Source organism: Polypterus senegalus, chromosome 5, assembly GCF_016835505.1.
Source record: "Polypterus senegalus isolate Bchr_013 chromosome 5, ASM1683550v1, whole genome shotgun sequence".
Classification (NCBI taxonomy): Eukaryota; Metazoa; Chordata; class Cladistia; order Polypteriformes; family Polypteridae; genus Polypterus; species Polypterus senegalus.
The window spans coordinates 200751510-200763598 of record NC_053158.1 but is presented as its reverse complement, the minus strand read 5'-3'; the positions used below and the strand labels follow the sequence as shown (position 1 = coordinate 200763598).

Below are 12089 nucleotides of genomic sequence, written 5' to 3'. Positions count from 1 at the left end.
AGTTTTGTGGGAGATGTTTCTGGGGAAGCTGATCTCCCTGCGCAGCAATGTCGGGTGGCCTTCACGTTTGCATGATCTCGCTCCTGCGTTTTCTTTTTAGTGGGGATATCTCATGTCGAAGGTATACACACCTGGAAGCCCTCAAGGACGTTATTCTCCACGAAATAGCCGCTATTCCCCTTGAAATGGCCGAACGAGCCTTGTAAGCATTCAGAAAAAATTGTCTCGAAGAGTGTACCACTAATGATGGCCACCACCTTAAAGACATCATTTTTAAAACACAGTGCAAAAATCTATTTTGTATATCCTTTCTTGTGTTGTAATGAAATTTATTTTATCTTGTAGCATTCTAGTAGAATAAACATTTGAAATGTGGGATTTCTTTTTGGATTACTCTGTAGTATTGAATTTAGTATTTTATTCCAGTTTATTGTCTTTTTATTCTATTTAGTGCTTTGTTTGTCTTGTATTTACCTCTTTTAGTGTTCTATACAGGAAATATTTGTATCCAATGTTGCATAAACCCTGCTGTTCTTTCTAAGACTCTGTGCCTTGAGCATGGCAAAGGTGCTATATAAATAATATCTATATATATAATATATATATATATATATATATATACATACAGTGGGTACGGAAAGTATTCAGACCCCCTTCAACTTTTCACTCTTTGTTATATTGCAGACATTTGGTAAAATCATTTAAATTAATTTTTTCCCTCATTAATGTACACACAGCACCCCATATTGACAGACAAAAAAGAATTTTTGAAATTGTTGCAGATTTATTAAAAAGAAAAACTGAAATATCACATGGTCCTAAGTATTCAGACCCTTTGCTCAGTATTTAGTAGAAGCCCCTTTTGAGCTAATACAGCCATGAGTCTTCTTGGGAAAGATGCAACAAGTTTTTCACACCTGGATTTGGGGATCCTCTGCCATTCCTCCTTGCAGATCCTCTCCAGTTCTGTCAGGTTGGATGGTAAACGTTGGTGGACAGCCATTTTGAGGTCTCTCCAGAGATGTTCAATTGGGTTTAAGTCAGGGCTCTGGCTGGGCCATTCAAGAACAGTCACAGAGTTGTTGTGAAGCTACTCTTTCGTTCTTTTAGCTTTGTGCTTAGGGTCATTGTCTTGTTGGAAGGTAAACCTTCGGCCCAGTCTGAGGTCCTTAGCACTCTGGAGAAGGTTTTTGTCCAGGATATCCCTGTACTTAGCCGCATTCATCTTTCCCTCGATTGCAAACAGTCGTCCTGTCCCTGCAGCTGAAAAACACCCCCACAGCATGATGCTACCACCGCCATGCTTCACTGTGGGGACTGTATTGGACAAGTGATGAGCAGTGCCTGGTTGTCTCCACACATACCGCTTAGAATTAAGGCCAAAAAGTTCTATCTTGGTCTCATCAGACCAGAGAATCTTACTTCTCACCATCCCAGAGTCCTTCAGGTGTCTTTTAGCAAACTCCATGCGGGCTGTCATGTGTCTTGCCTCTCCTCAGTGTGTGGAGACAACCAGGCACTGCTCAACACTTGTCCAATACAGCCCCCACAGTGAAGCATGGCGGTGGTAGCATCATGCTGTGGGGGTGTTTTTCAGCTGCAGGGACAGGACGACTGGTTGCAATCGAGGGAAAGATGAATGCGGTCAAGTACAGGGATATCCTGGACAAAAACCTTCTCCAGAGTGCTAAGGACCTCAGACTGGGCCGAAGGTTTACCTTCCAACAAGACAATGACCCTAAGCACACAGCTAAAATAACGAAGGAGTAGCTTCACAACAACTCTGTGACTGTTCTTGAATGGCCCAGCCAGAGCCCTGACTTAAACCCAATTGAGCATCTCTGGAGAGACCTAAAAATGGCTGTCCACCAACGTTTACCATCCAACCTGACAGAACTGGAGAGGATCTGCAAGGAGGAATGGCAGAGGATCCCCAAATCCAGGTGTGAAAAACTTGTTGCATCTTTCCCAAGAAGACTCCTGGCTGTATGAGCTCAAAAGGGGCTTCTACTAAATACTGAGCTAAGGGTCTGAATACTTAGGACCATGTGAGATTTCAGTTTTACTTTTAAATCTGCAACAATTTAAAAAATTCTTTTTTTTGTCTGTCAATATGGGGTGCTGTGTGTACATTAATGAGGAAAAAAAATAATTTAAATGATTTTAGCAAATGGCCGCAATATAACAGAGTGAAAAATTGAAGGGGGTCTGAATACTTTCCGTACCCACTGTAGATGTATAATTTTTCCTGCATGATGAAACTGACATATATGCAAATTCTCAGAAATGTCTGATTTGCAATTTTAAACTGTGGAGCAGAGGGGCAAATCCAGGAAAAATGTGTCTTTGTCTCAGACATTATGGAGGGCTCTGTATGTCTAGGAATCCAATTAACGCATAAATCACTTTGGCATACTGATTATAAACTGCACAAATATAGGCCTGCATGATAGATAAGAAAAAAGGTTGAATGGAGTTTGTTTGTTTTATTTTTACTTACCTGATTTTTAGTTTTGTATTTTTGTTTGTGTAACTTTTGACATGGTAACTAGCGATCAGTTTAAATCCCTTCAAAAACACAACCAACTCATCTAACAGTTAATTGCCTAAAACATAACAAGCTCATCTTGTCTGATTCACAGTTCCTGTGATGGTGGCTCAGTTATTTGTTTTTGTATTCCTTTGTTCTTTCAGTCATACATTTAAAGCTTCAGCCGTTACTATGTTCCAGTTTTATGCCATGCATGAGGAAACATGAAAATGATATTTACTGCCTTTTTTTTTTTTTAATTAATGGATTTTTCTTTTTTTATTCTTTAAGACAGCAGTATCTTGCTTTCTATTTATACACATGATGTGCTGCAGTCACAGTTTACACCTTCAGCTTCGTCTGACCCAGTTCTGTTTATTAATTAATTAATTTATTTATTTTAATCAGGCACATATCTTTTTTTGTTTCTTCACTTTCAGTTGTGATTTTTTTTGCCTCTTGGTTATTGTATGCAGTCGGCTCTTCAGCAGACGGGGAGCTGAGACACCCGTGTCCTCCACGCTTTGTTGGCACATTCATAATATATGTGCACGGTTTTCTTCTTTTTTTTTTTTTGTCATATCGAGCTTCTTTGTTTCTTCAGGAATCTGAATTTGAAAGGAGAAAGAAAAAATTCCTTGTTCGGATTCTGTAGAATTAGACATTGCAGGCTGCCTGCACAAAGTAGATAGTTTACATAAAATCCAGGAAGGAGAAGCAAATGTATCAATTGGGCTTTTATATTTTGCCCAGCGGGCACAGTGCCTTGAATTATTATAGCATTCCTTTTGTAACCATACAAAGCAGTGTGTATTTATCGTTTTAGGAGCAGAATTACGTCTGGCGCGCTGTTAGCCAAGTGCACTTGTAGGGTCTGACTCCTATCCTGTAGGCTAAGCTGAGGAGAATTGTTTATTTCCTTATTTGTGAAGTGCGGCAACGCATGTTGTTTTTTATTCTTTTTTTAACATCAAAGTGGAAGTTTCTATTTTTTTTTTCTTTGTAAAAGCCAATGGGAGAATATTCTTTGTGCTTGATAAACTGGGCCGTGAGATTTCCTGAAGCTTCGTAGCTGTCTGATCAGATTCACTGACACTCGACCTTCTCTTTTAAAGACGTTTGCATTTGATTGGTTTGTCGCCCTCTCGCAGGAACTGGAGCAACTTTGAATTGCATCCGTTGATTTATTTGCTGTTGCTGTGTTCTTATTGAAGAGTGGTCCATTTTGCCAGAAAGAATTAATCTGTTGTTATTGTTCTCTTGTGTCTTGATAGGCATTAGATCAGGACAGGACTGCCCTGCAGAAAGTGAAGAAGTCTGTCAAAGCAATATACAATTCAGGTCAAGGTAAGTCGTGTATTCTTCCATTACTTCCTATAACACTGCCATATGAATTCACAAGTTGGGTTTCTTACTACACTGCTCCAGTATTTTTGGTGAGTTTACAGTACCTGTAAAAAGTATTCACAAATGCCCTGTAAGTTTTCACATTTTATTATTATACAATTTTGAATGACAGTAGGTTCCTTATGCTTTTTTTGAAGTTCGCCAACAGCAAAAGACTTCAAAGTCAAAGTGAAAAGTAGATCTCTGCAAAGCGTTCTAAATTAATTAAAAAATATAAAACACAAGTGTAGAGGAGAGATGCTGGGTATACTGGGAGAAGGATGCTAAGGATGGAGCTGCAAGGCAAGGGGAAGAGAGGAAGGCCTAAGACAGGGGTGGGAAAAGTCAGTCCTGGAGGGCCGCAGTGGCTGCAGGTTTTTGATTCAACCCAGTTGCTTAATTAGAAAACAATCCTTGCCAATAATTAAACTTCATGGCTTGGTAGTGCTTTAATTCTGCCATGTCAAGTCATTTTTTTCCTTTCTGAAGACATAATCCAAATGATTTGAAGTCTAAAATAGAGGAGTAATTCTCAGTCCTTATCTTTTTTCTCTTCACTTTTCTTCCAAGTATTTAATAAAAAAAAAAAATAGTACACGATAAATACAGTCAGTCAGTCAGTCAACATCCAACCTGCTATATCCTAACTACAGGGTCACGGGGGTCTGCTGGAGCCAATTCCAGCCAACACAGGGCACAAGGCAGGAACAAATCCAGGGGGCCAGCCCACCACAGACGATAAATACACGCAGGTGTAAATGGTAACAAGCTAAATGGAGAACTGCTGCTTTCCTTTGTTATTTGCATCTTATTGCTAACAAGGAGAAATTAAAAACTGAGAATACAGCTGTTTAAGACTAAAATAAGCAATATGGGTTCAAAATCTTAACGAGCGAGACAACTAAAATGAAGAAGAGGTGTTACTTGAGCAGTAAGTGCTTCATATTAGGCCACTGAGTTGGAACAAAAACCTGCTGCCACTGCGGCCCTCCAGGAACGACTTTGCACACCCCTGGCCTAAGAGAAGGTTTATGGATGTGGTTGGGTAGGGGGGTGTGACAGAACAAGATGACGAGGACCAGAAGATATGGAAACAAATGATCTGCAGTGGCGAGTTCTAATGGGGGAAAGAAGAAGAAGGGAACTTATGTTTGTCCACAATGAAATTGTAGTAAGACCTCGGGAAAGAGCTTCATTTATGTGAATCAGTTCTTTAAATGTTGATGATGTTGAAGAAGGAGAAGAAGAAAAAGGAGAAGGAAAAGAAGAAGGAGAAGCTTATATTTGGCTGACGTTAGAACATCCATGAAAAAGGTGGGGGAAAAAAACTTTATCTACAGAAGAAGAAAATCACAGCTGTCATACATTTTCACATCCTTCAAGTCAGTATTTACTAGATTATTATTATTTTATTCTTTTTATTTACTTGTTTGGCTGAGGCTTTTTGTTTTTCCAGTTGGAGTACAGGCAGGTGAATTGAATTTCTCATGGCTGCAAAGTATCAATAGTAGGACTGAAACCCACAACCTCAGGGTTTAAAGTTCAAAGCAGTAACCGCTATGCTACACTGCCAGCCTGATGCAAATTTCGCAGCCATGACAGCCTTGAATCTGTGCCCACAGGTCTCTCTCTCTTTATCAGCCCTGTTTTCTTTGCAAAACTGTTTAAGTTCTGCTGGGCATCGTGACAGTCATCAGAAAACAGCCACCTTTGTCAAGTCCAGCCACAAATTTGGGTTGAGAACTGCACACTGCAGAACTTTCACATTGATGCCTAGAAGCCATTCCTGAGTAGCTTTTGCTTTATGCTTGGGGTTGTGTGGTCTTATTGGCAAAAAGAAATCTCGCAAGGTGCAGGGTTCTTGCAGCATGCATCAGGTTTTCCTCTGGGAATTTGCCTTATTTTACTGCATCTTTTTTTCCCCTCACAAGTGTTCCAGGGCCTGCTTTTAAAGAAATATCCCCACCTCATGATGTGGCCACCACTATGCCTCACGGTAGGGATGGTGTGTTTCTGATAATGTCCAGTGTAACATTGCATTTACTCTGATGACCTGAACGCTCCAATTTTAGTCTCATCAGACCAGAGAGTCTTCTTTGAGTTGACTTCAGATTCTCCTAAGTGCCTTCTGCCAAGATGTCTTGTGCATTTTCTCTCTTTGCCACTCTCCCATAAAGCTGCGAATGGTGAAGCCCCCGGGTACAGTTGTTTGTCTGCGCAGTCTCTCCAGCCTCAACTACCTCTGCTTGTAACTCGTTCAGTGCTCTCAGAGGTTTCTTTTGTGGCCTCCTTTACTTGTCATCTTCAGTTTTTGTGGAACAGCCTGCAGTAGCAGAATTCCAACTATTATTCTTTCCATTTATTTGTGATTGATTTAACTGAATATTCAATCATCTGGAGATTTTTCTGTCTACATTCCCAGAGTTTTCAATCACCTTTTCATGGAGTTACTTGGAGTGTTCTTTTGCCTTCATTATCTCCATTTATTTGCTTAGCAGACACTTTTATCTAAAGCAACTTATAAAAGAGGTCAACATAATCGAGTAGCGACTCTTTTGAACAATGTAGCTTAGTACCTCCATACTAACTCACCACAAGCAGGCCTTTCCATGTTTGCGTTGATTTATCACAATAAACCCCGAACAGGAGATTCCCCATTAGACTTACTCTGCGACGTTAAAATTAATTGCCTGCACCAGTTGGGATTTAGGGGCATCAAATTAAAGGGGGCAAACACTTATGTGATCCATTTTTTTGTTTTTTATTCTTGTAATTGATTTGCAACATTTTGCAGAGATCTGTTTTCACATTGACCTTAAAGAGTCATTATCTGTTGATCAGTGTCACAAAAGCCAAAATAAATCCACTGTTGTATTACAATAAAATATGAAAACTTCCAAAAGGGTGAATATTTTTGTAGGACTGTAGCTGCTTTATTGCTGAATGTCTCAAAAACAACATTTTTTTTCTCACTTGCCTTTGGTAAAGCAAGGGCACATACAGTATCTCACAGAAGTGAGAACACCCCTCACATTTTTGTAAATATTTTATTCTATCTTTTCATGGGACAACACTTTGAGACAATGTAAAGTAGTCCGTGTACAGCTTGTATAACAGTGTAAATCTGCTGTCCCCTCAAAGTAACTCAACACACAGCCACTAATGTCAATAAAAGTGAGTTCACCCCTAAGTGAAAAATGTCCAAATTGTGCCCCAAGTGTCTATATTTTGTGTGGCCACCATTATTTTCCGGCACTGCCTTAACTCTCTTGCACATGGAGTTCACTAGAGCGTCACAGGTTGCCACTGGAATCCTCTTCCTCTCCTCCATGACAACATCCCGGAGTTGGTGGATGTTAGAGACCTTGTGCTCCTCCACCATCTGTTTGAGGATGTCCCCCCACAGATGCTCAATAGGGTTTAGGTCTGGAGACCTGCTTGGACAGTCCAGCACCTTTACCCTCAAGTTTCTTTAGCAAGGCAGTGGTTGTCTTGGAGGTGTGTTTGGGGTCGTTATCATGTTGGCATACTACCCTGTGGCCCAGTTTCCAAAGGGAGGGGATCCTGCTCTGCTTCAGTATGTCACAGTACATGTTTTCATTTATGGTCCCTTCAATGAAGTGTAGCTCCCCAGTGCCAGCAGCACTCATGCAGCCCCAAACCATGACACTCCCACCACCATGCTCGACTGTAGGCAAGACACACTTGTCTTTGTACTCCTCACCTGGTTGCCGCCACACACGCTTGACACCATCTGAACCCAATAAGCTGATCTTGGTCTCATCAGACCACAGGACGTGGTTCCAGTAATCCATGTCCTTAGTTTGCTTGTCTTCAGCAAACTGTTTGCGGGCTTTCTTGTGCATCATCTTTAGAAGAGTCTTCCTTCTGGGACGACAGCCATGCAGACCAATTTGATGAAGTGTGCGGCGGGCGTATGGTCTGAGCACTGCCAGGCTGACCCATCAACCTCTGCAGCAATGCTGGCAGCACTCATACGTCTATCTTCAAAAAACAACCTCTGGATATGAAGCTGAGCACTTGCACTCAACTTCTGTGGTTGACCATGGAGAGGCCTGTTCTGAGTGGATCCAGTCCTGTTAAACCTGTCACTGTATGGTCTTGGCCACCGTGCTGCAGCTCAGTTTCAGGGTGTTGGCAATCTTCTTATAGCCTCGGCCATCTTTATGTAGTGCCACTATTCTTTTTTTCAGTTCCTCAGGGAGTTCTTTGCCATGAGGTGCCATGTTGAACTTCCAGTGACCAGTATGAGAGAGAGAGTGTGAGAGCGAGAACACCAAATTTAACACCCCTGAGATCTTGTAATACTAATGAGTCACATGACACCGGGGAGGGAAAATGGCTAATTGGGCACAATCTGGACATTTGTCACTTAGGGGTGTACTCAGTTTTGTTGCCAGCGGTTTAGACGTTAATGGCTGTGTGTTGAGTTATTTTGAGGGGACAGCAAATTCACACTGTTATACAAGCTGTACACGGACTACTTGACATTGGATCAAAGTGTCATATCTTCAGTGTTGTCCCTTGAAAAGATAGAATAAAATATTTACAAAAATGTGAGGTGTGTACTCACTTTTGTGAGATACTGTATCATGCCATGCCCACAAAACCTCTTAATGCAGCGACTAATTTTACCACTTGTGCAAAATTTTATTATTGGAGGAAAAATCATATTTTTGTAGTCCAGTGGGATTCAAACTCAGTTATGAGGACCACTTGTGACTGTAGGCTTTTCTTCCACCCAGTCATTTATTCCCTCTAATTGATCCCATTTAATTAGCTGACCTTTTTTCACTTCTATTATTTTACATTTAGATAAGGACAGCAGTGTGAGTTCTTTTACATCTCTATGTTATTAAAGGAAATCCTTTTACGAGACTTTCTCAAGAGATAATTTCAACTCCCGTGAGAGATAATTTCAGGTCCTGCAAGATGAGACTTTTTGCCAAGAGATTTTGACAAGTCCCGCCCTCCTCTCAAACATGTACAACCTTCTCATTCATGTGAATGCTATTGTCAGACACAGTTCCTTCACTCTCAGCTCCAAGCGGGGTCGGAAATAAAAGACAAAGAGTAGAAGACAAAGTAGAACGTCGTAAAGAGGTTCAAAAACGTTGCCGCGATACACATGCAGAACAGCTTAGAGAGTCGAAAGTCTCAAAAAACTCATAGTAAAGATTGCATAATCGCTAACTAACGGAAATTATTAGTCGATGAAATAATGGAACAGCAAAAAGAGATTGAATATATGGACATAGGTGATATGACAGAAGTTTGTAGATATTCTTCAGCTTTAAACTTTAAGTCGGAGACTTGTAGATCGTTTAATTCCTCTAATTCGTGTTGACGTCAGGGAAAAGTAGTGTTTCTTTCTTTTTTTTTTTTTTCTCTTTCGTAATTTCGTTTATATTGGATATGTGTATCTTTCTTAATGTTTTTTTTTTTTCTTACCCAACCCCATTTCCCTCTTAAGGCTTTGCCCTTTCCAGGCCACAGTTGTAAATAAGAAACTTGTTCTTAATCTGTTTTGCCTGGTTAAATAAAGGTAAATAAAAATAAAAAAAAAATGAAGAGGTGTATATGTGAGAATTAAAAGATTTGTTGTTTGGTGAAAGTGAAATCCATATGCGTGAGTGCCAGAGTTGAGAAGTGGCTGGCGCATAGCGCCCACCTGGGGGTTGGCGAGCGAAGCAAGCAGGGGGCAGAGCCCCCTAGTTTATACATTTAAGACATATTTGTATTTTTGCTAAAGCATTAAAGCTGTTACTTCCTTTTAGATAGGAAGGAAGAAATAAAGAATTTTATTTGTCCTCAGGGAAAATTTAGTGTTTTACAGAAGCTTTTAAAACAAAATAAATAAATTGATAAAAATACACACACACACAGTAGTCTGAACACACACCAGAGTGAATTAAAAGGTAGAAAATTAAAAAGAAAGACCCAGTCCCAGTGAGGTGCAATGCAGGAGTATTGCTTCTGGTATAAAGGAGCCCCCAGTTGTGTTTCTTGACACACTTCTGCTGAATAATTTGTTGGCTGAAAGTCATCAGTGTCAGTGTGTCAGAGAGGAGATGTGCAGCATTATTCATAATGGAACTCAGTTTTGTCTTCATTCTCTCCTCCTCTATAACCTCCATGGGGATCCCATAACTGAGCCTGCCATTTTAATTAGCTTGTTGATTGATGTTACCAGCCCAGCACACTACAGCATAGAAAGCTGCGCTGACCATTACAGAGTTATAGTTATAGAAGTTATAAGTTATAGAAGATCACTGAGTTGTAGAAGAATGAGAGTTTACATGATATTCCTGAATGCGGGGTTTCTGTGAATAACGGGTTTATTAAATATAGCGCATACAAATACATTGAACGTTGCAATTCACTGCATTAGTCCAAGGGTGTGACTCACTAAACTATGTGTGCAGGTGAAATACTTAACCTGTGGTCCCGGCCCACTTTCACATACATGGATGCCTATGTTGTGTCCCAACAGCTTTTATCTTGACATTGTTACACAGATGGTGAATAATAACGCTACTAAAGTGCAGTCAGATTGTCAGATTATGCCTTGGTTTTAGCTTTTCAATCAGATGTTTAAATTCCCTGCTTTTGATGAAAGCCGTTTTTATTTACCTTTGTGTTTCATTTCAGTTATGTGGTAATGTCATAAAACACATGATACAATACAACGAAATTTTGCCTCATTTCTAATGTATTTGGATGTAGAGTGCATGTAATTTTCATTTTCATGTTCCGTTTAATTTTTATACCTCTGGCAGTAAATATTGTTGTAATAATGTTTTACGTTCTACGATAGGCATATGTATGTGAATACTTACAGCATTATTTAATTTTATTTTTGCTCCCTCAATTTGTGTTAGTGGTCTTTTAGTATTCCAGTAGTAGTTCATTACATTACCTGTCCACTTCAGTGCTAGCTTTTCACTTGCTTGCCTATTCTGTGTGTTTGGTTGCCTGTAAGTGGGAGCAGTTGTTTGTATTTGCTGGATTGGGGAAAGCTAAATGTTTTTCTAAAGTATTACAAATATTTATATATTTTAACCCTAGTATTTAATAACCCTATCCCCTGTGACAGATTGGGGCGCTATTGTTCCCTTGAACCCTCGTCCAAGATGTCAGACACCAAGACAAAGTCCAAAAGTTGACTTTATTTATAAACAACAATGCACAAAGCACCCTTCTCTCCACTATACTCATTAAACAACTAATCGCAAATACAATAAGCTCTCCACCACTCCCAGACGCGTTGCCACCTTTCCACCCAGCTCAGCTCGCCGTCTGGGAGCTGCCACAGTGCTTTTATATTCCCTGACCTGGAAGTGTTCCCAATCCCCAGTCCAACTGATTCTGTATCACTTCCGGGTCAGATAAAAAGTCCTTTTCTTCACCCCAGAAGCACGTCATCCCCTTTGTCCATGTGACTCGGATGTACTTCTTGGGTGTAAGGCAAGTAACCGTCGTTCCTCCCTGCAGCGTCACCTCATGGCCCCCATGGTATCCAGCAGGGCTGTGTATAAAAACTCCAATGTCCATGATGCCCTGCTGGTCTTCGGGGCACCTCCATACTGCAGGGAGGGCTCCACCTGGCAGCTTGGGGGTATTGGCCGGGATGAATGGCCGGCCATACACCACACCCCTCAGGTTAAAACCCTCGCTCTTGAGGGACTTATTGTATATGGACTGATTTTATAATTATGTATTTATTTATTTACTATAGAAATACCTCTTAAAAGTATACTTGTCCCCTTTTATATATTCACAATTTTAGAACAAATTTTAGGGTATTTTACAGTTAATCAATTTAGGTATATAGGTAGGTCATTTTAAGGGGTGGGTATATAAATATGGATTTTAACCTGCTTTCTAGACCTATACATTACCTTATAGAACATTATCAATAGGCCCATTTTATTGTTTGTATATAACAACAACAACATTTATTTATAGAGCACATTTTCATACAAACAGTAGCTCAAAGTGCTTTACATATTAAAGAATAGAAAAATGAAAGACACAATTATAAAACAAAATAAATCATCATTAATTAACATCGGATAAGAATAAGGTTCAGTGGCCAGGGGGGACAGAAAAAACAAAAAAACTCCAGACGGCTGGAGAAAAAATAAAATCT

The 12089-nt window shown here is 40.1% G+C and overlaps 1 protein-coding gene across 5 annotated transcripts in view; it reads left to right on the top strand.

Annotated features, from left to right (window-relative positions):
- The window catches only part of LOC120529808 (arf-GAP with SH3 domain, ANK repeat and PH domain-containing protein 1-like), a 347163-nt gene that overhangs the window by 172297 nt on the left and 162777 nt on the right, over nt 1–12089 (top strand). For all 5 annotated transcript variants that reach the window (XM_039753980.1, XM_039753979.1, XM_039753978.1 and 2 more), the window contains exon 4: nt 3805–3877. In XM_039753980.1, coding sequence (XP_039609914.1) covers nt 3805–3877 — 73 coding nt within the window. The remainder of the gene's footprint in view (nt 1–3804; nt 3878–12089) is intronic.